This window comes from Pteropus vampyrus, unplaced genomic scaffold, assembly GCF_000151845.1.
Source record: "Pteropus vampyrus isolate Shadow unplaced genomic scaffold, Pvam_2.0 Scaffold43, whole genome shotgun sequence".
Classification (NCBI taxonomy): Eukaryota; Metazoa; Chordata; class Mammalia; order Chiroptera; family Pteropodidae; genus Pteropus; species Pteropus vampyrus.
The window spans coordinates 5,681,552-5,706,014 of NW_011888824.1; the positions used below are offsets into that span (position 1 = coordinate 5,681,552).

Here is a 24,463-nt window from a genome sequence, read left to right on the forward strand (position 1 = left end):
ACAATCTATATTGCACAAAATAACCAGAGTGATTTTTCTAAAAAGTAAATCGGAACAGGGTGCTTCCTGCTTCAAACTCTCTAGTGGCATCTAGAGCTCTTGGAAGAAAATCCCCACTGCTCTCCATGGTCTGGGAGACCCCAGGGATCTGAGCTTCTCCCCCTCGTTACACTCCAGACAGGGCACTTTCTTTGGGCTCCTGAAACATGCAAAGTTAGTTCTAGCCTCAGGGTCTTTGCATCAACTTTGCCTCTGCCTGAATGCTCTTCCCCAGATCATCACAAAAAGAGATCTTTCTTACCATTCAGGTGTCAGCTCAAGGTAACCTCCCGGGACAGGAGTTCCCTGGTTGGGACCCAATCACAGCAGTTTTTCCCCTGTCCTCCAGGTCACTCCTACTACATCACTGTATGCTATTTTCATGATAGCACTTCCTGATATTTCCTCATCTGTTTATTTTGTTACTTGTTTCTTGCTCTTTTCAACACAGGTAGAGAGAGTAGGAACTTTGTCCGTCTTGTTGAATTCTATATCCTGAGGATTTAGATTAGCCCTTGGATAATAATGCCTAATAGCAGACACTCAATACTTGTTGGATAAATGAATTGTCACAACCCTTTTCATGGCTTTCTAGTACCTGTGGATAAAGAATAACTGTTAACAGATGCCGCAAGGCCACTTCCTGCTATCTCCACACCACTAATTAACTGGACCACTTCCCTTGGGAAGAGCCTTCTCTCCTGCTGGCTTCACCAGGCTGTGCCTCCCCCAGGAGGTCTCTCCTGTCCCTGCGTCCTGATTAAATTCTGACTCATCCTTCCGAGTTCTGCTTACACATCTCTTGCTCTGGAAACTTTCCTTGAGACCCCAGCAAGGTTCACTCTCCAGCTTTCCACCTGGACAATATCCTGTATTCGCCTTCACATCACGTTCCACACTTATCTTTTAACTGGTAATTTGTAATAACTTGTAAAACAAAGGAAAACAAAAACAAAACTCTGTTTTCCTGATTAGACTGTAAACTCTATACCCCAGGGGATAAATCTGTTCTATTCATTCAACAAAAAGCTTGATACTAAGTAGGTTGCCTGACTATAAAACCAATTTGTTTTCAAATATGAGAAAAACAGAAACTACATAGTCTTCCCTGTGTAAAGGAGCTAAAAGCCTTCTTCTAACCTGCTTGTTCCAATTCCATGTCCCAGGAAGACTATGAATCTCTCCCCTCACTGCCCACCTGCCACCTCGTCCCCATCAGACCTAGAGCAAACTTGACTCATACTCCTCCCAGACATTCTCTACTCCTTCCCTCCCTTCTGCAGCAGAAGAGCCAGAATCGCAGAAGAGCTAATCCCTGCAATGCGGTTAGGGAGGCCAAGCAGAAAAACACTGCCTTCTTCTTATACCCCAGAAGGAAGTTCAGGTCAGTGCGATATGAAGCCCCTAGACCTGGCTTAAATACAGAGGTGAAGAGACCCAGGGAACTGGAGATTGATGTCAGGGCCATTAATTGGAATAAGCCACCGAAGTATAAAGACAGAGGCTTTAAAACTACTGACAGAAAAGCTCATTCGATTTAGTACGTAAAATCCAGCTACAATTTTCAGAAGATTGTTCATATAGCGTTACAATATATAGTTTAAATTGATTACAAAAAAATTGATATCAATGTGTGCTATCTTATCTTCTTCCATAATTGTCAACTTCAGGTTGGGGAAGGTTGGGTAGCCTCTGGAGATAAACTGCTGGGCTCCTTGGCTCCATCCTGTCCTCCTCTGGCCTGTGCCCTGACACTGTCTGGATGAGCCCTTGGGATGCATAAGCATAGAAGCCTGTAGGATGGCTAGGCTGTTAAAGGGGGAGAGAACCTTCTCCTTTCACAAGGAAACTAAAGGAATCACAGTAGAGAAACATCAGGCTCCTCTGAGATCCAGCTCCTCAAACGAAGGGCATCTTTACACAGGAACAAAAGGTCTTAGACCTCAGTTCTTAGGAGCCAGCAGGCAACAGTGGTACCCAGCAAAACTGAAGTAATTGTGGTCCCTCATTGGTACCTCTACCTATCTACTATCAGCCTCTCTCTACATCCACTTACAATTTTATGAGAAAATGTAAAAGAAAATATACATATTTAACAAATGTTTAAAAATATATAATGAAGAGAAAAAAAATTTAAAGTATACAGTCCCATAAAAGTGGTCCGAGTGAAAACAGAATTTTGGTGAACAAAGTTAATTTCATGAAGCTACTTTATAGAGTCACTTCATGTGCAACATAATGATTATTCATATTTCTTTATTTTATTTCTAGAGAAACTATTTTTCTCTCTAGCCACAGTACCAAAGAGGCCTTGTAGGAAAAAAGTAGAAGAGTAGTGAGACAGGAGGCTGAGTAATTTTTTTAAAATTCTGTTAATATACTTACGCAGTAGTAGTCTGCATGTCATGCCAGCTTTTGCTGAAGTTTTGTTTTAATTCATTCATCAGGTTCATGCCAAGTTTTTGTTTTATCTCAACCAGATGCCTTTCTTTCGCTGATAAAACCTGTCGTAATGTTGTAATTTCGTCTTCAAGCTACAGATGGGACGGAAAATAGTGGGAAAAGATGTCAGACCAACTGAAACATACACCTGCAAAACCTCTGGCCTGCAGAACAGCCTCTGCACCCTCTTGTTGACACAGCCCACGCTGGGCTATAGCAAACACATCTTGGAGAGATGATAGTCTAATATTTAAAAACAGAAATAGATTTTTAGTTTTAAAGGTTACAAAAGTAATCACTGCACCTTATCAAACAATTTATTTGTACAGTAAAATGTAAACAAGAAAATAAAAATTATCTATAATCTCTTACAAAATAGACACTGCTTAATTTTTTGGTTTCCAATCTTCCAAACGTTTTTCTAAAATTGTACATATATATAATTTTTGAACAAAAAAATTGGTTTTGTACTGTAGGCTTTATTTTATAAACAACTTCAAGTGTCACTAGTCAGTGTTGTTTTTTTAATTTTGCCAGCCACACACGGCTGCATTGGTGGAGGCATGGATTTAGCAGACATTGTGTTTTTGCCAAGCTAGTATCTTAGGAAAAGAGCAATAGGGAGGAAAGGATGTATGTGAGGGAGAGATTTGTATTGTTTTAATTTTCAACAGTTTCATTGATGTGGAATTATCACACAATGAACTGCACACATTTATAGTGTACCATTTATAAATACTGACCCATGTATACTCCTTTGAAGCCATCACCACAATCAAGATAGTGAACATATCCGTCCATCACCTTCAAAAGTTTTCTAGGTCTTCTTTGTAATTTCTTATTCCCACTTACTCTCACTCTCCCAGGCAGCCACTGATCTTTCTTTCAGTAGAGTTTATTTTGCATTTTTAAGAATTTTATATAAATTGAATCATACAGCATATACTCATGTTTGCCTGGTTTTACTCTAATTATTTGAGATTATTTCAGATAAATTATGTTGCTGCATTATCAATTGCTTTTCCCTTTTTATGGCAGAGTAGTATTGCATTGTATGGATATACTATAGTTTAGCATCCAGTCACCTGCTAAAGGACATTTGGGTTTGGTTAATGCAAATAAAGCTGCTATGAACATTTATACAGCAGTTCTCAACCTGTTTTGGCACCAGAGACCAGTGCTCCTATGAGAATCTAATGCCTCATGATGATCTGAGGTTGAGCTGAGGCGGTGATGCTAGCGCTGGAGAGTGGCTACAAATACAGATGAAGCTTCATTTGTTCACCCGTTGCTCACCTTCTGCTGTGCAGCCCAGTTCCTAAATAGGCTATGGACCGGTATCAGTCCACAGCCTGGGGGTTAGGGGACCTTCATATTTAAAGTTTTTATAGACATGTTTCCTTTTTCTCTCTTGCTGCAGAAAAGCAAATCTCTTCATCACTATAAAATTACTCTCACAAATATTTCTAACAAAGAGTTCTATAAAACACCCAGATTTTAGACAATGTTGCTATATCTCATAAAAATAAATTTGAACCTCTAAAAAGTCTTTGATTCTAATTGATTGTTGTATGTTATTATGCACTGTCCTGGTAACATTGCTTAAACTTACACCTTTGTTTTCTGAAGATATAACTATTTGTGACTTTCTTTGTGAAGCTAGAAGAGAATCATTAGTACTCTATTAGCATGGAGGTAATAAAAACCTGATACTTTATATTTTATTTGAAAAAATAAATGGAGCAGCTGTGTCTCATTCACATACAAAGTTATCACCCCACTTCTGACCACAAAGTGCATCACTAACCCTGTTAAGTCATCTTGCAAATGTGCTCCTTGAGTCACCAGAGACATAGCTGCTAGAAAAGCACCTCAAAAAATACATTTAACTTTGCAAAAATTCGTCTTTTTTACTGGTGCAAGGAAGATTCTGCTCTAGTAGTTAACAGATAGGAATAGTATTGTGAACATTCATATATGCAAATAATGATTTAAGCAAAACAGCAGAAATATTGAATTAGAAGCATCTTAAATACTACAGTAAAAAAACCCAATATTTTGAGGTTTTTAATATCAGCAAAATGTCCTGGTAATTTAACATTATCCATTTTTTTATGTTTATAAAACATTTTTTAATGCTTGTGGAAATATTTCTAAAATTTTTCTAAAATAATTACACATTCCATAAACATGTTAGAAACAATAGAACCCTGTCTTAATGAACAAGAGTCTTCAGTATACAAACATATATTCGTTATTGCAAAAGGATTCTGTTCAGCGACCACCAAAGGGAATAAGACTTTTAGTCTTTCTATTACCTGAGGACACATGGTTATTCTAAAAGTAAACCCTTCTATTCTTTTGGTATGATGCCACATTCTACTTTTCAATTTTGTCAGTGTGTCTTCCTGCATTTACTCTGCTGCCTAATATTTTTCAAGGTGTATCTCTAGCTCTCTTACCATAGAAAATTCTTGGGCTTCATTTCAGCCTTTTATTTGTATCAGAAAGACCTTCTCTGCTTTCTTTTGGGTAAATAATATGTTGTGAGTGACTGAAATTACTGGGAGTCTGTTTTATTTATTTATTTATTTTGACATATCAGGTATTATTGTAGTTTCCATTGTGTATTAAAATAATGGAAAAAATTTTAACTTGTAGAAAGTAATTATAGATGCAGAAAAGAAGAAAGAAGCACAAACATTTTGCTATTCTCAACCTCATGTCTATGGAATCCCAGAAATTTATTCAAAATTGAGAAGACAATAGGATATTCATTTGTTATTTGGGGAGCAGTGAGTAAAGGATTCATAGTTTTCTAATGAAATCCTTGACTCAAAATAGTGAGAAACATCGAAGTGACTAATTTACTGAATATCATCCTAAAGAAAGAAATATAAAGTCCCACACTTAAAAATCAAATCACAGGTTAAAAGGCATTTATGGGGAAGAGACTTCTAATGATGAAGACCTGAACCTGGTTATTTAGTTGGGTCTATTCTTAGGTTCCATAATGAAATAAGACTCACCCTTCGCAAAGCTTTCAGTATAGTAATGCTCTGAGATTTTAATGTCTTAAATTTGGTGGAACCAGAGGACATACATTATTTAACGAGCATCCCCAGTTATTCTGATGCAGGTAGTATGGAAACTCTATATTTTAACCTTGTAAGACATGTCAAATTCCTTCTGAAATGAGGTGTAGTACAGGTAAATCATTAATTAAAATGTTTAATATATCCTTTCCCCTTTCATTTTAAATTAATCATGTTTTCATTAGAAACTAATAGTCTTTGGTTCCTTGACTCCCTAGAAAATCACTTTGCAGGATAAATATTTATGACCAAGATTAGATATTTAAACTCAACTATTTAAATATGAATTAACAGGAACATAACAAATGCTGACGAAGATGTGGAGAAACTGGAACTCCTATACATTGCTGGTGGGAATGTAAAATGGCTCAGCCACTGTAGAAAACATTATGGCAGTTTCTCAAAAAGTTAAACATAAAATTATCACCTAACCAAGCAATTGCACTCTTAGGTATATTCCCTAAAGAATCGAGAATGAGTACTCACATAAATACATGTAAACTCATGTTCATAACAGCATTATTCACAATAGCCAAAAAGAGAAAACAGTCCAAATATCCATAAAAGGATAAATGGATAAAGAAATTTGTAGTATATACATATAGTATATAGCCATAAAAAGGAATGATGTATTGAAACGTGATACAACATGGATGAACCATAAAGACATTAGGCTAAGTGAAAGAAGCCAGACACAAAAGGTCACATATTATATGATTCCATTTATATAAAATATCCAGAATAGTTAATTCATAGAGATAGAATAAAGATGAGTGCTTGTAGGGAAGAAGGCAAAATGGGAAGCAACTGCTTAATGAGTATTGGGTTTCCTTTTGGGGTGATGAAAATGTTTTGGAACTAGATAGATGTTTTGGTTCATAACATTGTAAGTGTACTAAATGCCATTAAATTGTTCACCTTAAAATAGTTAATTTTGTTTTATATCAACTTACCTCCATAAAAAATGCAAAAAATCAGTTAATAATTTGAATTAGTTAATAAATTAACTTCAATGTGAAATTTATGTGAGAAGATTGAAAATTTAGTTTTCTATTTTATCTGCTAGATTATATAAAATATCTAACTTAAATCCATAAAAAGAAAAACTTTCATCAACTATTAATCCTCTATATGACGTTTAGGAGTATGAGTATTTGATCTCCTACATACAGTGCTTCAAGTCCTGCTTCTTCTTCTGGTTACTCCTGTCCTTTGGCTAAGAGTCCAGAAGAACTAAGATTAAAATGCAGATACTATCTGGGAAGATTTGATGCATAATTTTATGTGTCAACTTGACAGGGGCATGGGGTGCCCAGATATTTGACCAAACACTATTCTGAATGTGTCTGCGAGGATGCTCCTGCATGAGATTAACATTTGAATTGGCAGATTGAGTAGAGCAGATTGTCCTCCCCAAATTGGTGGGCCTCATCCAAGGCTAAATAGAACAAAAAGGCTGACTGTTCCTCAAGTAAGAAGGAACTCTTCCTGCCTGACTGTGTTTGAGCTGGGACACTATTTTTTTTTTTCCTGTCTTTAGATTCAAATTGTGACATCAGCTCTTCCTGGGCCTTAAGCCTACTGACCTTTAAAACTGGAGCTACACCATTGGCTCCCCTGGAGTCTCCAGCTTGCTGATTATAGATCTGGGAACCTGTTGGCCTCCGTATCACATCAACCAATTCCTTAAAATAAATCTCTTTCTATATACATATATACACATCCTATTGGTTCTGTTTCTCTGGATAACCCTGAAACAGAGGGGAGTTACAATAAGACATTATTGGTTAGGAACACTTTCGTTGTTTACTAGCTCAGTCCAGAAAGAATGAAGATTTTAAAGAAAGGAACTGAGAAAGAAACGTCAAGAGTCCAAGGCACTTCTTTGTAAGTCTAAATGGTGGGGTGCGGGGAGCGGGGTTAGGACACTGTGTGTTCTTCCTGGAGAACCACACAATAAAGACAGTAGAGCCAAGAAAGAAATGGAGAGAACCTTAAAATAGGTTCTGCCTTTCTGCCTACTTGATAATGCTGTCTGGTATTTTTCCTAATTCTATTAATGCCCACTTTTTGTTTTGTCATTTTATTGAGGGGATGTTGGCAGTATTTGATTGTTATATAATACAAATTTACTGTACTAATGCCAACACTTCATTCTTTTCAAAAGCTAAGTCATAATAAGGAATACTAAACATAAAATGCAGCTTAGTGAAATGAAAGAGGGAGTAGGATATTAGTAGCACAGAAATATTGAACAAGTTTATTTAAAAAAGAGAGAAAGGGAAAAAAAAACTCCACAGAATAAATGTGTAAAGACCTCAGAAAAGATTTCAGGAGTAGCTGGTAATAAGACAAATGAGAACAAATCTCTGAAACAAAATAATATTTTTTAATATATTGGCAAAAAGCATAATCTACTACTAGTATTTGCAAATATAAATATTCATTAAAGCTATAAAATAACTCAAGTTAAATATAAATCTTATTGCACACCTGCTATACATAAACCATTACATCAGATCAGAGGTGATACTGGACTCACGCTGAAGGAACTTTTAAAAGGACACATATTGAATGGCCACGATAATAAAATAAAGACTAAATTGTGTTAACAAATTCTTTTAAAATGCAGACTTCATCTAAAATGTAGCCTTTGGACAATATTGGATCATTTACGTCTCCTACCACATGGACAGGTCTTACCAGCACCTGGTAAGCACACAGCAATGTGTTGGCAGCATGGCGAATGGAGTAAGAAGTTCCCCTGAAGTCTACGGCATCCGCGTGGGAATATAAACAAAGAACAGTGCAGGATAAAGCAGTGAGGAGGGATCCAGCAGGGCCAGAAGACAGGAGGAAGATCTATGGAGAGGAGTGTACTGAAGAGGAGACTGGACCCCTGACTAAGACCTGTTTTAAGCAAAGCATCCAGAGATAATAAGTTCTTATACTCAAAGGTCTTGCTTTAAATCATGGCCACAACTAATTGTCCAACTCAAAGGCAATCTAATAGGCTGGCCTGTCAGGTGTCCTGCTACCCAAGTGGCTAACAGACCCAGCAGGGTCCTCCTTCAGACACAGGGAGGGGCTGCTTGAGACTATGGGCCCAGGAAGACTGTAGAGAGTTGAGGCAGAGAAGCTGAACTACCTAAAGGATGTCTCAGTCCTTCATAGGGCCAGGTGTGAGACTGCCAAGATGGCTCTCTGTGTGTTCTTGTTATTATTAAACTCTAGCACCAGAGGTAACATGAATACAGGTGTGGCCTGAAAGAACCTGACCTGGGGTGCGTGTATGCACATACACGCATGCACCTGCACTTATAGAAGGGCAAGAAAAGCAGATTTAAGAAAAGAATGAGCATAAAGCAAAGGTGGTTTGTGGTAGAAGGAAAATAAATGGAAATGGGAACAGAGAAAAAGTGAAGATACACTTTCTCTGTTTTTCACCAGGCCTGGGGCATATAGCTGTGCCCATGAAAGTCACGATGCTAGTTCTGGCAAGATGCAGTCCTTCTCCATCATTTAAGAATCCAGAAGTAAGAGACAGGAAGCATGGAGACTAATGCATTCTGAAGACTGAAAACATGAATCCTGGCAACTTGAACACAGTAAAAGGAGTGTGGTGCTATTTTCAGAAGTCAGGCTTAAAAAGTCTTAGGAATGAGACATGCTGGAAGCTTATTAATGTAACTAAATAAGACAAGAATTTCTGAAAGAAAAATTTTTTTTAAAAAATATTTATGGTGCCTCCATTTAGAACCAAGGCTTAGTCTCTTTATTATGAAATACATGCTTATTGTTCAACATTTTGAAAATATAGAAAGCATGAAAATACATTGATATATGTATGTATGTGTGTGTAATCCGGTAATCCCAGAATCTCAAAAAATCAATGCGTGTTATAAAAATTAGTCTGTTACAGAGGTTGTATCTGAACTTAACACGTGAAGGAGTTAATTATAGCTTAAAATCAGGTCACTTACACCAGTCTACAGAATGTAACTTTTGGACACCACAACTGACATGAATGGGTCGTTAACCAGAACTTCAAGCCTTAAGAAAACATGGAGCTGGTCCATTCTCCATTAAGGCTGACTTCGGTCTGTGCACTCTGGCATGTGTGGCCAATCTGAGGTAAACTGGGTGGTTCTGGATCAGTGGTCACGGACAAACCCAACTAAAGAAGCCGGCTATTTGATTTGAGGTACTGTGTTTACTGAAATAATTTCTACTGTACCCAAGGAACAAGCTGCTCTTTTATTTTATAATAAAGTTATTTTAGGGTGTGTCTTGAGAAAGCACCTGAACACTCTGATATTATAAGCTGTCATAAGCACACACTGCCAGAACATTGGAGCTTGAAAAGTCTGGAGTGGACAAAGTGTGCTGAGAGTAAGGTGGAGCTCAAAGCTCTGTCCCTAGCCAGCGGAAGAGGCCAGGGCAGGAGGGTGAAGCCTTGCTTCTGGCTAGACCAGGAGTTTCCTGCTCAGTGAGCCAAGGATTAGGAATGGGGAGGGAATGCTGGCCTCATCCCCTCCTGCCCTAATGTCCATTCTATTTGAGAAGCTCCTTTTCCTTCTACAATGTACCACTCCTTAACAAAGTGTATAAGACTTGATGGGTGCTGCAAACAAAAGGCTTGAATAAAGAGTTGTATTCACGATGAGCCAGACGTCCTCCTCTCCTGTAGGTCCAGATGCTCAAACAACCACACAAGATCTAATGAAGCCTATATTCATCATCACTTTCCACTGTACCCCCAGGGCTCTATTCTGCAAAAGAGTACACAACTCAATCAATTTAGTTGCTTCTATGATTGACTTTTTCATCACAAAACTAAATCATTTCAAAGTATTTGCTGAACTAAGTTGTTGACCTAAAACAAAAAAGAACTATTAATGAAAAGCAGTTAGTACTTGTAGCAAGGTCTTGAAGGAATTCCACCAGGCTTATGATTTATTGTTCCCACCATATTGTGATGCTAAAAAGAAAAAGAGGTGCATATTTACGACCAATTATCATTGTTGCTTAAGGAGCATAACGAACTGTAACCGACAGGTAATGGATAATCAGCATTCTAAGAATACCTTGGGAAAAAAATGTCATCTTACAATATATAATTTATTAAATTTGATGTATTGCAAATTTGATATATAAAATTGAATAAAAAACCACATTATTGTAATACAGGACATATCAGAGTAATAATAACTTTCAAGCTGCAGAGATAGACATATCAAAAATAAGTAGATTACTAAACATACCTGAACTAATTCTGCCTTTAACTCTTCTTTTTCCTCCTCAGAGAGCATGTTAGAGAAGTCAGCACTGGTTACAGTGTCTTCATCTCTTCCTTGTAATGGTTCAGTCTCCAACAAACCTTTAAGCAATATTGATGAAATATTATGCAATTTTAAAAATGGATTTAATCAACTTCTGCTTCCATAGTCTGCAACACTAGATACACTGACCCACCCATTGAAAAAGAACTAAAAATTTAAGAAAAAAAAAATCTTTCTAAATGTGTGATGAGCTGCTAAGAAAGTAAATACTAAGAAACTAAAAGCACTAAGTGAAAGGCAGAAGCCAGATATGTAAACAAAACAAATTTTCACTAGTTCTCCATTTGCCATCCAGATAAATTCCAGCTTTGGTTTTTGCTGTCTCATGGGGTACAGAGGACAGAAGATAAAGTCCAGGGCCACCCAAGGAGAGGAGTATAAGGTAAGACCCTACATAAATCTGTATCCCCACAGGGCTACACTCCCAGTAAAGTGAACTGGAAATGAATACTTCTCTCCAGACTGCCTGCCTGCCTTGACGCTCGACACTGAATGGACAGACCAAAAGATCCTTCTCTGAGAATTGATAAACCCTGAGTGGGACTGCGTGTGCACTTGCAGCTTGAATGCCCACTACCAGCATGTTCCAAAGCAACTATGAGATAAAAATTCAGTGTTAAGACTTTTTTCCACTTCAGATGTAGTAATAGGCAGATACAAGATCTGGAGCAGCTGCAGTTGTGAGGAGACATCACGAAAAAACTAATTTTGGCAGAGAGAAAATAGGAAGTGCCTGGGTTCTTTATGACATTGTTGTGCCACAGGCTAACCCAACATGGTTCAACTTCTAACTTGTTATGTGAGAGAAATGCCTTATCATTAAAAATATAAAGAAGTTCCCTAGTGGAGTCCCTTGGCATCTGATCAACTTAAATGCATATGTTCTCTGGAGGGCCCAGGAAACAGGCCCACACATATACAGAAGGCTCATTTATGGACAGGAGTTACGACAGAGCTGGCATTTATACATCTGTGGGGAAAGGAAGGTCTTATAAGTTGTCCTGAAACAAACAGTTCTCTATATAGAAAAAATAAAATTGAACCCTTTCACCATTCGTATAGAGAAATCAAACTATAAACATTTTAGAAAGCAATATAGGAATTTATATTTATGAACTTCTAGGTAACAAGGGATTTTTTTAGACACAAAAAAGGTCATCTATGAAAGATAGGATGGATAAGATTAAGAATGTCTCTTCATCGAATGCACTATGTGGAAAATAAAGAGACAAGCCACTCACTGAAAGAAGATATCTCTCACATGTATAACTATCAAAAAATTCATTCCTAGTACATATAGAATACCTACAAACCAAATTTTAAAATATTAATAACCCAATAGAAAAATGGACCAAAAGACCTAAACAGTCTCTTTATAGAGAGAAATCACAAATGTTAATAAACTCAAGAAAATATGCTCAACCTCAGTGATGTTCAGGGAAGTACGAATTAAAGCATTTTACACCCACTGGATTATCAAAAAGTTAAAAGTTGGATATTATTGAAAGTCGGTGGCTGTGGAAGACAGAAAACTTTATACACTGCTGGCAAGAATATAAATAAGCACAAATAACTTAGGACATAATTAACACTACCTAATAAAGTTGAACATTTAGACACTCTACAGTTGGGCATTTCCACACCCATGCTTATGCCTGAGACACTTATATACCAGCACCAGAGATCATTAATAAGAACTTTCATGGTAGCAAAAGACCATTAAGTCATGTAAAAGTCCATAAACAGAAGAACATGTAAGTATACTGTGGTCCATTTACACAGAAAGATTGGATAATAGTGAAATGAGTGAACTACAGCCATGCACACTACATGAATGAAACTTGGGAACAAGATGCTGAATGAAAAATACAAGTTGCAGAAAAACAAAAAAGTATGATTCCAATTATATGAAGTCCCAAACCACGAAAAACTATATAAAATATTGTTTAGGAATAAAATTGTCAAGCAAAAGCAATGATAAAACACTCAGGGCCATGGTTTTCTTTGCGGAGGGTAGCAGGGGATGATGGTAGTGGAGGACCTACAGGTGATTTTACAGCATTAATGCTAATGCTCCATTTCTGGACTCCAAGTTTCTGAGAATTGATAAACCCTGAGTGGGACTGCGTGTGCACTTGCAGCTTGAATGCCCACTACCAGCATGAGTATTTTCTGTACTTTAAACTTATTTTGTAAATATTCTTTTGTGTGTTTAGTATTATTATTCGATAAAACAATTTAAAACAGATTCTGTCAAAAGTCAAAAGAGAAAAAGGTAAATAATTATCTTACAAAATCAGAACATTCTAGTTAAAGAGAGCAAGAATATGGCCCAATTTACAAAGTTCTTTTGAAGCTGGCCTCACTTTTGAGTCTACTGTAGCCACATCATTTTGTCTGAATCAACGGTATACCATCAGCACCTGTGTCACTACCGATATCCTAACACAAGTCAGTGAACATGGCCTTGATGCTCAGCACTGAATGGACAGACCAAAAGATCCTCCCCTGAGAACTGATTAACCCTGAGTGGGACTACGTGTGCACTTGCAGCTTGAATGCCCACTTCCTGGGTGGTCCAAAATAACTTCGTGATAAGAATTCAGAGTATTAAGACTTGCCTGACCCAAGTTCATCAGATCCTTATCTCCCCTATGTACTTGAGAGGCCAGTGTCAGTACTAAATAATGTTCTTTTTCATAAGTAATACCTGTTTATTGTAGAAGAGAGTAAAATAAAATTAGCCATTATTAATTACAATCAGTATTAATCACACTACACAGAAATAATTATCCCTCTGGTTTATCCTTACCGATATTTCTCCTATGCATATGTCCATAGCTTCTTACATATTTTTATGTAAATTTACTGTTGTGAACTTGATTTATTTATTCACTCCTTAGGATATCATGAAAATCCTTTATGTCTAAAACCACAACTCTACATGTGTATGTTTTTGATGGTGTACATCATTTTGTCTTATGTATGAATGATAATTTATCCTGCTTATTGGGAAGTTGCAGTGAATGTCTCCTGGCCATTTCATTGGTAAAATCTTAATTTCCTATACATTAGAATCCAAGGACATGGACATTTTGATACTATAGTCTAATTATTCCCTGGAAGGGTTGTGCCAGTTCTTTAAGCATCAGCAATCTATAAGAATATCTCTAGGCTCTTAGTACAACAATGTAAATAAGTCGTTTTAAGGGGAAAAAAACACGGTCATTTAATTCTGCTAGTACATTTTTATGTTTAAATGCGGCCAATGTATTTTTAGTCATTGTTCTAGGATAACTATCTAAATCAAGAATCAGCAGCAATTCCAAGAACAGGTTTAAGAGATGTGCCCAGCAGGTAAGCTGCCTCCTGCATTGGAGGTTAGGAAACACTGTGTATAGGCCTGTAAAATATTCTGGTCTTCTCCCCAACTCAGCCTGGCCCAGGAACTTAGGGATATTGCTCAAATTTAGCTAGAACCCAAATTCTCAAACTTCTCCTCTCTTTGAAGTGTGAGAAAACATGTACCAGGCCAGGGGATAGACAAAATAGTTCTAGGTACTTAGGACTTTTCAAGACATCAAAGATTTTTAGCATCTTCCTATATTCTAGGAAGAAAAAATTTAAAATCCATTTTAATTGATAGTACATGAACTGGGAAACTTCTAATGAATTTAAGGACAGAAAGACTCCTCACATCCAGCAGAAAGCTTCTACTTTTCAGGGGAGAGGCACATAAACTTTATAAAGTGAGATATTTTACAGTGGCCTTTAGCTCTATCTGCCACAAGTCCCACTCCTCAGGGACATCATGGATCTTTCAGAGTCTTACTCCCAGAAACCAGCTGAACTACAGAAGAGGGCTTGCAATGTGCAGGTTTCAGCTTTTCACTACTAAAGGCCACAGCAACTTTTCTACAGCTCAGCTCTCATCAAGTTCCAAGAACCCTACCCACTAGGGACTGTGCTGACTTCCTGCTGCTGTTCTGAGGTGCCTCAACTGCTTGTTTCCCTTAACTTTTCCTATCTTTCTAATAGTTCCTTTATTAAAATCTTGAATCAGGTGCCCCTTTTGAGCATGCTATCCATCTGCTTCTTCCCTGGTCCCTGACTGGTATAGGAAGGCTATCCCAATCTCTTTTTTGAGCCCTAGAAAAATATCTCTTTCAGGCTAGCCCACACCAACCTGGAACACAGCCACATGCCTGTAAACTGGGCAAGTGCTGAATGGTTGGGCAGATTGGCCCTTTATGCTTAGTTCCCCAACTGACACTTCTGTAGTCAGTTAATCACACATGGGATCCAGAGGTCCACACAGTACAGAGAACCTTGTCACCTGGGCAAGGGGTTGGTGCCCCTGCAGGAAGCACTTGAGTTACTGGCCCTGGCCAGAAGTCTGGATGGAGGAAGTAAAGAAAATCTTCCCCAAATGAGAGCCAAGGTGAGGCTGAATCACATTGGAAGGGCTATTAGGCCCCAATCCAGCCAAAGAAGACAAGATCATGAGTTAATATTTGCAAAAAATGTCAGCACCAGAGGACATTGTGGGACCAGCTGCCCAAAGAGCCAATAGAGAATACAAGGCACTATAGGAGCCTTTCTTTCTTCCATATACCATATACCACCTTAACCAAGGGGAGGGAAAGAGGAGCTAATGAGGAGAAAGCTGAGCTAGGGGGTAATTTCACCAAGAAACTGAACATTATTTAAAGGGGCTTTAAAAATTATTGCATTGGAATGGCCTAAATCTATTTTTGTTCTCATTACCTGAAGCCTAAGGGCTCAGGTATAGGTTTTTAAAAAATAAAAATGGAGCACATATGCGCACCATATAGTTTGAACAAAATTTGTGATCTACCTAAAGACAGTTATTTTACTTTCATTTGCATGCAATAAAATATATGGACTTGTTTTAATAAAGGTAACAAATATCCACAGGTCTGACTGTAATGTAGGAATTATGCTTATTTATTGGTCAAGCGACACCCTTTGGAAGCAAGCATGTCTTAGAGTACTTGACAAATTCTATCATATGCCTATTTCCACTATACCTACAATTGACCAGTGATGATTCATTTAAGTGCCACTTGTGGGGCTGAATGACACAACAAACTGAATCAGATCCAAAAACAGAAGTCACTGTGGCTAGTCCTCACCTTGCTGACAAGGACCCTCATTCACAAAATTGGGTTAAGGGTCTGGCTCAGTCAGAAGCTGTTGAGTTCTAACTTAGTCTAGTCTGACTCCTAAGCTTATACCCTCCCCTCTCTTACAATCGTTTGAAGAACAGTAAACAAAATGTTGGCAAGTACAAACGAGAGGTGAGTTTTGGATTAAAGTGCCTCCTTCAACCTTGAAATGAAATCACCTACTGGCACCAACACACTTTTAAGGCACCCTGTCAAGCACTTCAGTGGATTAGGTCATGGCTTCACACACATGACTGAAACAGTACAGAGAGCTGTGAGTTAAAATGATTACAAACTACGATTTTAGATGAGTTGTTGGAAAATACATAAAAGTTACCGAAATTCTTTCAAATAGCAAAATAATCTTGCAAGTATATGTTAGTGAACCATATTAAGGAATTAACAAATAAATCCAGCTGTATAACCAAGCAAAGAAGAAAAGCATATACTTTTAAAAAGAATACAAAATTATCACAGGAATTCATAAGAATGCAATAAAGTAGCTTAAATAAAAATTTACCATGTTTTAAATAATAAATTTAAGACTGTAATATTTATTACTTAATTATGTTTTCTTTATGATGCTTGGTAAAAATAACCTCAGGCAACATAAAATTTCAAAATATCTCTGTTTATTCCCCAAGGGAAAAACTATTGAGCTAATCTCATTAATGCTGAATTCATGATTATCTTTAAGGGCATAAAAAATTATACATGTTAATTCTAGGAAGGTAGAAATTAAAAATATAAAACAAGTTTATTTATTAGAACCATTTCTGCATATTTTCTAAACCTACCACAAAAAATCTAAATATAATTTCTCACGGACCTCCATTATTGATCTGCTCTTCGTTTATCAGTAACTTGTTATCTACCCTATTATTGAATGCGTGCATAGTAGATGCGGCTTTAAATGTATGTGTTCCTTTTGCCCTGGATTTGGCAGAGGTCTCAAGTGCTAGGAACAATATAGTGGGAGCTTAACACTCCTACTATATCCTTGAAACAAGGCTTGAACCATAACGAACAACACTCTAAGACTTGCAAACGAGTTATACCAGGGCCTGGGGTCACCTAACTCTCGCTTTGGAGAAAAGGGTAAAGAGCAAAGCAAGGAGAGAGCAGCATGGTAGGAAATTTGCATATGCAGATAAGTAATAATTAAAGACAAATCGTACTCCTACCTCCCAGTGGTCACCACTATAAAACCTTCATGTACATCTCTCCAGATCTTTTGCTATATATTACACACTTTTTTTTTTTTTTTTTTCACTTAACGTTTCTGAAATCAAGATGCCTCTTTCAATCAATGGTATCTTACAATTAATTGGCAGCATTTTTCTTCCTTAGTGGTATATAAAACAATGGGTATCTTAAAATCTTTAGCATCTTAGCTTTGAAAAATAGGGACGAATATGTTTAAAATCTAATATATTAATATATAATCTAACAATTTACATAAAACCTATATATATGTAGATATATCCATGTATCTAAAAAATGAGATCACAGTTTTGTAACTTGAAATTTTTTCCAGAAAACTTTCTCATCTTTTCTCATCCTATCGGCAACCAGACCATATCAAAGGTCCCCAGTTGATCCAATAATGTATCTAGAGCTGGTTTGCCCAAACCAATATTCAATCCACGACTGCATACTCTCCTGGTTGTTATGCACCTTAAGCCTCGTTTCCTCAAACTACTGACTCACAGAAGAGACTAGACTCTGTCCTGCAGAATTTGTCCTAATAGTTTGATTAATGACTCATTAGGTGATTGCAAGATAGTGTGGTGACATAGGGACAAACCAATCTCAGAAAGAATTCCAGCTCCATCCATTTCAATTTTGTGACAATCATAGTTTGAAACTCAGTCTTTTTATCTATAAAATGGGTATAATAATGTCTACCTTCAAGGGTAGGTTGCCATGAGTTAGTTTTGCAAAATACCTAACACAGTGCCCAGCATATAATAATTAGAAAATGTTAGCTCCTAATCTGGTCATATTTGACTGATATTCATCCTTAATCCGAATTTTTTTATAAAATCTAAGTGCTATGAGAGAGAAAAAATTAGAAACTATTAATCTGTCCTCAGGTTGCTAAAAGACATCATTGGAGATACTATAGTGAATATCTCTGGAGAGGCCAACCAGGAATTTCCTGGAGGTGAGGGTATAAGACTCGATTTCTATAGTTTCTTGAGTCTTTTAGATTTGGGAAGATTGGCACAGACCCCAACTGTGGGCTTGTCTTTAGGAACTGTATTCTTCATCTGACCCGAGAAATGACAGGTGAATGTTCTTTACTCCAATGTTTGGGGCTGGGCTCACCATGCCTGGTCTTTCACAGCAAGGGCCTCCTGACAGCATAGGCCAAGTCAGAATCACGGTTACATTTCAGTTATAAGGCCAGAGGTGGCAGCATAGGGTTATGTGTCTCTAAATTGATGATCTGAGTCACTAGGGGATCTAAAACCAGTTGGGCTGTTTTCCAAGAAGCCTGACACAGGTAATGTCCAGTTTCAAAGTTCAAAGTTCCATTTGGGAAATAAGTAAAGCTGCGTCAGAGACGAGGCACACAGTAGAGATTCCGAGACCTGAAGAAGGAAGTGCTCAACGGTTTCCTTCAACAGCCCTGTGCAGGCTCCTATTGGCTTTGAGCTACAACCCAGGGCCTACCTACGTATTCCTGCCCTCTGGGTTTAAAGGCTCTTTTCACTGGCATAATGTCTTCTTTAGGAAGATGAAAGAGCCTGGAGTGAGGGGTGGGAGTAGGCTCTGAAGACTAGGAGGGCTCTGGACCGGGTCTTGCCCTCAGCAATGCCGTCAGCACTGATCTCATCATCACAGAGCACTTCATCAGCATCTGTACCTCTCAGGTACTTGCTATTTTATCCCCCATGTTAAGTCTCTAGAATGTAAGCAATAGAATGACAGAAAGCCAGTTTTGTTCCTCTTGACGTCCTGCATTTTCTAGAATGATTTATTTTAGCATGATGATGTATGAGCTGACCACAGCCGAAAGCAAAATATACTCGCTGTGTCTAGAGCCACTATCGAGAAAGTGTCTCTGAAAACAGCAGCCTCTACTGTGACATTAATGTGCAAAGGTGACTACAGAATCTCAAGAGACTTGAAAGGATGACACTCCCTCTTCTGCCAATCTTTCGTGGGAACTATCAGTCTTTCTGATAGGGACAATTTCTTCTGTCTTATTCAAACTGCAATTTCTCTCCTCTTCCCTGGGCCCTAACCCGTTTTCCTCTCTCGCAGATAACCATCGTAGATGAACCATATTTACTTCTACTTATGCCCAGCTCAACCGTACTCAAACGTTTAAATAATTACTATCAGGCTTCTCTATTGCTACCTCATGATATCTCTCGGCCTTGAGAGAAGTTACTAAGGAACACCAGACCCACAACTGCAATGAAGCTGTAAATAATCTTCTGTTCTCAAACTTTTTTGGGTCCCTCTCTCTGAATCACACCAAAATATATCTTGAAACTAAGACAAAGCATCTCCCTGAACACTGAGACCATACTGAAAAGGGCATAACTGCTGCTATCACTGTGGGAACTTTCTCTCAGCAGCTGCTCAATTGCTCTCTTAAAAGATGCAGAATAAATGTTTTCTTTTTAATCACATGCTATGTGCCAGGTATGTTTTCTTTTTAATCACATGCTATGTGCCAGGTCCTACCTCGTCTCTTCCTCCCCAGAAACACATTAAGCAGATAGCATTAAGAAAAAGGATTTCGAATTTTACGCAGCTCGTGAGCTAACAAGTTAGCCTGCCACAGTTTCATGGATGCTGGCAGAAGACCTGAGACTCCTGGGATCAGACTTATCGCATAGCTAGCAGCGTGAACGTCACATTTAGGTTTGTTTCCCTTGCCAACAAGATTCATGGGCAAGTTACATGGAGGGACTTAGATGGAAAATGCTCACATGGTGGGTTTGCATCACAGCTGAAAAACTCTGAGCTCAGGGAATCTGATTCGTTTTAATAGGCAGCAAGCAAATTTGCCTGACCTATACCTTGGTGGGAGACACCATCTTTACTCTACAGGACAGTAAGCAAACCTGACTGCTGCTATAGAGAGAGGCACTATATCTTCTAAGGTTGTTCCCTATAAACATCCTTGAAAGGTTAGTCTAGAAAAAAGGCTGTCAGTGTCTCTGCTTGAAAGATGAGCAGAAATACAAAAGATCTATGAAGAATAGTTTTCTCTAGGTGATGTTTTCTCATTTTGCCAATGAAGAAGTGATGGCTCAACATGTTAAATAACTGACCCAACCTCACCTGATTGATAAATGGTGGACTTAAGCACTGAATCTGTCAGGTTACAGAGTTCATGCTTTTTTCAACCTGACCACAACACCTCTTGCAGCAGTTGGACAGGAACTAAAATGCCTCTTTATTCCACCCCAGAAAACCCTCTGTAAAACTTTCTGCTCAACAAGACTAAGGCTTCCTGAAAGCCAAGGTCTGTAACTTTAATGTCTGCAGCCTCCCCACTGTTGAGCACTGGGGAGGGTCCAGGGTGGACTAATGTCTTCTAAATCTTCTCATGTAGAAGTTGTTCAACTAATGTTTGCTGAGTTAATCCCCTAGGATAAAAAAAAATCAAACTATCATGTCGTCTTGCTGCCCATTCCATATCTTTTCATTATCTGTTATATTTGTCTATCCGTTTTAATTTTTGTTGCTATGACAATGATTAAAGTTTTATCACCACAAACTCAGACTATTTAAATCTTAGCTAAATTTTATCTCCTTACATGCACTCTCCTTCCCCACCACCTAGTCTATACAACACTCAATATTTTGGACACATTATTTTCATCGTGTCAAAATCTAGTTCAAAAACATTCAATGGATGTAATCGCTCCCAGCCTAAATTTGAAAATTCTTACACTAGCCTTCAAAACCTTCCACGGCTGGCTGCAAGCAATGATTCCAAATATCTTGCCTGTGATTTTCCCACCTAAGCCACAAAACAATCCAGGCTGCTATATGCAGTGTCCCTCAGTCATGTCCTATTCAATCCTATGCTTTTGTGCCACTCCATCACTCATGAAAGCCCCTTTTCTCTTCCTCTTCAGTCTCTACTCTAAGAATCCTATCAGCTGCCAACAACACTAGAATAACAAGTAACATGTCGTGTGCCTTAAACTAATCTAAAATGTTGACATTTTTGCTTTCTATACATATTACTACATACATTACTACTAAATACTATATATAAGCTACATTATGACTTGCATTATAAATTGCATTAGGACAAATACTATATGGTACCATAATTATAGTTCAATGAGTTTATGAAAAAATATTTCAAATACTGTCCCATAGAAGTTTATTGTCCTTAAAACATCAAGGACACATGAGTCACCACTATTAATAGCATTGTTTCCTCAAGCTTTGGTTTCATTTAATAATGCAGCTAAAAAAAGGTCATGTATGCAATGCTCAGTCAGAGTATACTAATCAGTTGAATAAAGAAATAGTTTATGTTTTTTACTAAGTATTTTGTTTGAAGATACTGTTCAGGTTATAGATTAAATTCTTACACTCCATGTTTTCAGGGTTTTTTTTTTTTTTTAATATGCTGCTTAGATGAGAATCCAAATAGTTAGATGCTGATTAAAATTGACTCTGATATCTAAAGAAAAATTTGTGACAGGCCAACACCAAACCCTGGTTAAATATAAAAGTGCCATGCTATTATAGAGATCAATAAATTATGGAAATATTTCCTTCCTTTTGCATTCATCCAAATGTACAAGGCAACTGTCTTCTGGCTGGAAAGGAAACATAACTTCGATATAAAATTCTCAGACTATGTATTGTTGAAGTCACCAAAATTCAATAGAATATGAAAGATAGAAAATATATGGTATCCGATAGTTACACATGTACTATACAGCCTTGAAGGGTGGGAAACCTTTAAGGAGGTCAAACCAATCAGGGATGTACATAAACCTAAACTATCATTTCTGTGGCTGTGCTCTGACTAGGACTCCTACTCAGTTCCAGGGATGAGAATCCCAGAGACCCCAAACAGGCCTCAAGTACCTTAAATCCCTTACAGAGGATGTGATAGATGTGTTCCTCCAGCGGCTGCTTCTGAACTTCACTCCAGTGGGACCAACTTGAATCACAACTAAAGAGTGAGCCACTCAGACCTGAACTTTTATTTCTCACATGAGGTCACATGATGGTCACATGATGTCGTCCACATCAATGGCTTTTTGCTGGTCATGAGCATTTCGGTGACCACACTCAAACCCACAAAGGAAAACGCTAAGTCAATTTTCAATGAAAAGATGTAAAATATTTCAGCTTCAAATCTCAGCTTCAAATACAAGATTTAGGCATTTAGGATATTCTTCCCATTTCAGACCACTATTTGCTACTCTTGAAAGATATAGTTTGACACACATACAAAATAGGTGCATACTGGATAAAACTGCAACTTAGACCAAAACATCCCCAAAACAAAGACATAAAAACACAACAGCCACAAATTTGTGAATAAAAAACAAGCAGTTATGGAAAAAACAAAAATAGCTAATGTTCTTGATAGATAAACTCTAGGAACTTCCTTCTCTGAATAAACACCTACATTGCATGAAAAAATAAACTATTACAGGAATGTGTATAGACAAAGCAGACATGGGGAGGCCATTTTAACCCTTAAATCATCTTTTTCTTTGCATCCCCACCTTACTCAAATTTACCCCTCCTGGAACGTGAACAAAGATAAACCTCAGAATCTAACACTCAACCTTAGATTTTTGCCTCCAGCAAGAACAGAGATAGTGTCACTTGTATTACTATGAAAATGCCAAGGTAATAAATTATTCTGATTTCACATTCATAAACAAAAAGTAACACTTAAAGAAAAAAATCCTCTCTGTTTCTCTCCCTCCTCTTTACCTCCTCTTTCTTCTTACTCCATCAAAAAAAGACTTGAGAACTAGATTTTCCATTCATTAGTTTGATGACTTGTCCTGAGATACCCAAGCTACAGCCCAGGGCTCTGAGACTAGTTTCTACTTCCTCCCACCCCTGAAGGAGTGAAACAGACACAGCTGTGCCCACAGTCAGCTTCACTAGACAGGCTGCTTTCACATCCTCAGTCATTTCTTGAATGCTCACTAGTCTTTATAAAGTGCTGCACCATCTTTTAGGGAGAGTTCAGGAAAATAGTAAAACCATTCCCTCTGCAATGGAAGATATCCACTATGAATGTGAAGTGGGACAAAATATAACTCCCCCCTCTCCAAGACAAACGTAAAGAAAGGGGTAGATAGTATGAAAGACCTCTTCAGACAGGCCAGAGCTTGTTAAAGTTCTCTAGTCCTTACACAACATCAAGGCTATGGTGAGGGTTAGGAGTGGTGCCATGATGCCAACACGGAGAGCCTGGATCCATGACTTTTGGTACTACAGCCAGATTTGGAGGTCGGGTCATTTAAAAAGCATTGGTCAGAGAAATATGCAGTCGTCCCTTTACTTTACGCAATCAGTTTAGTAACATTCGCATTTCTCCAGTTTCACTTATCAAATCTTTGGCATTTCGAATAGCTACTACTGACAATGTCTAGGAGAAAATCTCCTTTTCTCTTAAAATCTGGGTAGGAAAATGAATATTAAAAGATGAAAATATGTGTTTCTGAATCATGAACTGTTTAGCAAAAATAAAATATACAAGAACTAGGAAAGCTTAAGGCAAGCCATATAAAAGAAAATGCAATGGCCAAACCAAATATGAAAAAGACAACCATATTAGTAATAAAGGAAATGTAAATAGAAATTACAAAGATATACCAATTTTTCATCTAGGAGATTAGCAAAAATGCAAAAGTTGGATAACACCTTATATTGGCAACATTATGAATAAACAGATCTTCCAATATATTACTGGCTTCTGGACTGTGACAGCTGATTGAGAGACTTTGACCTTGCCATCCCACTCTTGAGAATCAATCTTAGGGAAAAAAAAAAAAGTCAACCTACGAAGATAGGTAGTAAATATTTACTGCAGCATTGTTGGTAGTGGTAGAAAACGATAAAAACCTGTCCATCAGTAGAGAGGAACAAATGAAACAAGTACAGTGCACACACTGCATACTACTTTTGTTATTGAAAATAATGACCAGAAGGAATGTTCATTGTGTATTGTAGAATATGAAAAGCAAGTTATATATAATCCATTGAGGAAGAGGGATAAAAATTGTTTGGGAAGACAATCTTGTGCAAGCAGTCTTTGGACCCCCACTTGGCCAAATGAGAATGGGCCTTGGGCCTGGAACAATTCCTACCAAGAGATACAGAGTCCACATAG

The 24,463-nt window shown here is 37.7% G+C and overlaps 1 protein-coding gene across 3 annotated transcripts in view; it reads right to left on the bottom strand.

Annotated features, from left to right (window-relative positions):
• The window catches only part of TPD52L1 (tumor protein D52 like 1), a 95,742-nt gene that overhangs the window by 21,237 nt on the left and 50,042 nt on the right, over window positions 1–24,463 (bottom strand). For all 3 annotated transcript variants that reach the window (XM_023529802.1, XM_023529800.1, XM_011358753.2), the window contains exons 2-3: window positions 10,841–10,956; window positions 2,425–2,573 (exon numbers count right to left, since the gene is read on the bottom strand). In XM_023529802.1, the coding sequence (XP_023385570.1) occupies window positions 2,425–2,573; window positions 10,841–10,956 (265 nt within the window). The remainder of the gene's footprint in view (window positions 1–2,424; window positions 2,574–10,840; window positions 10,957–24,463) is intronic.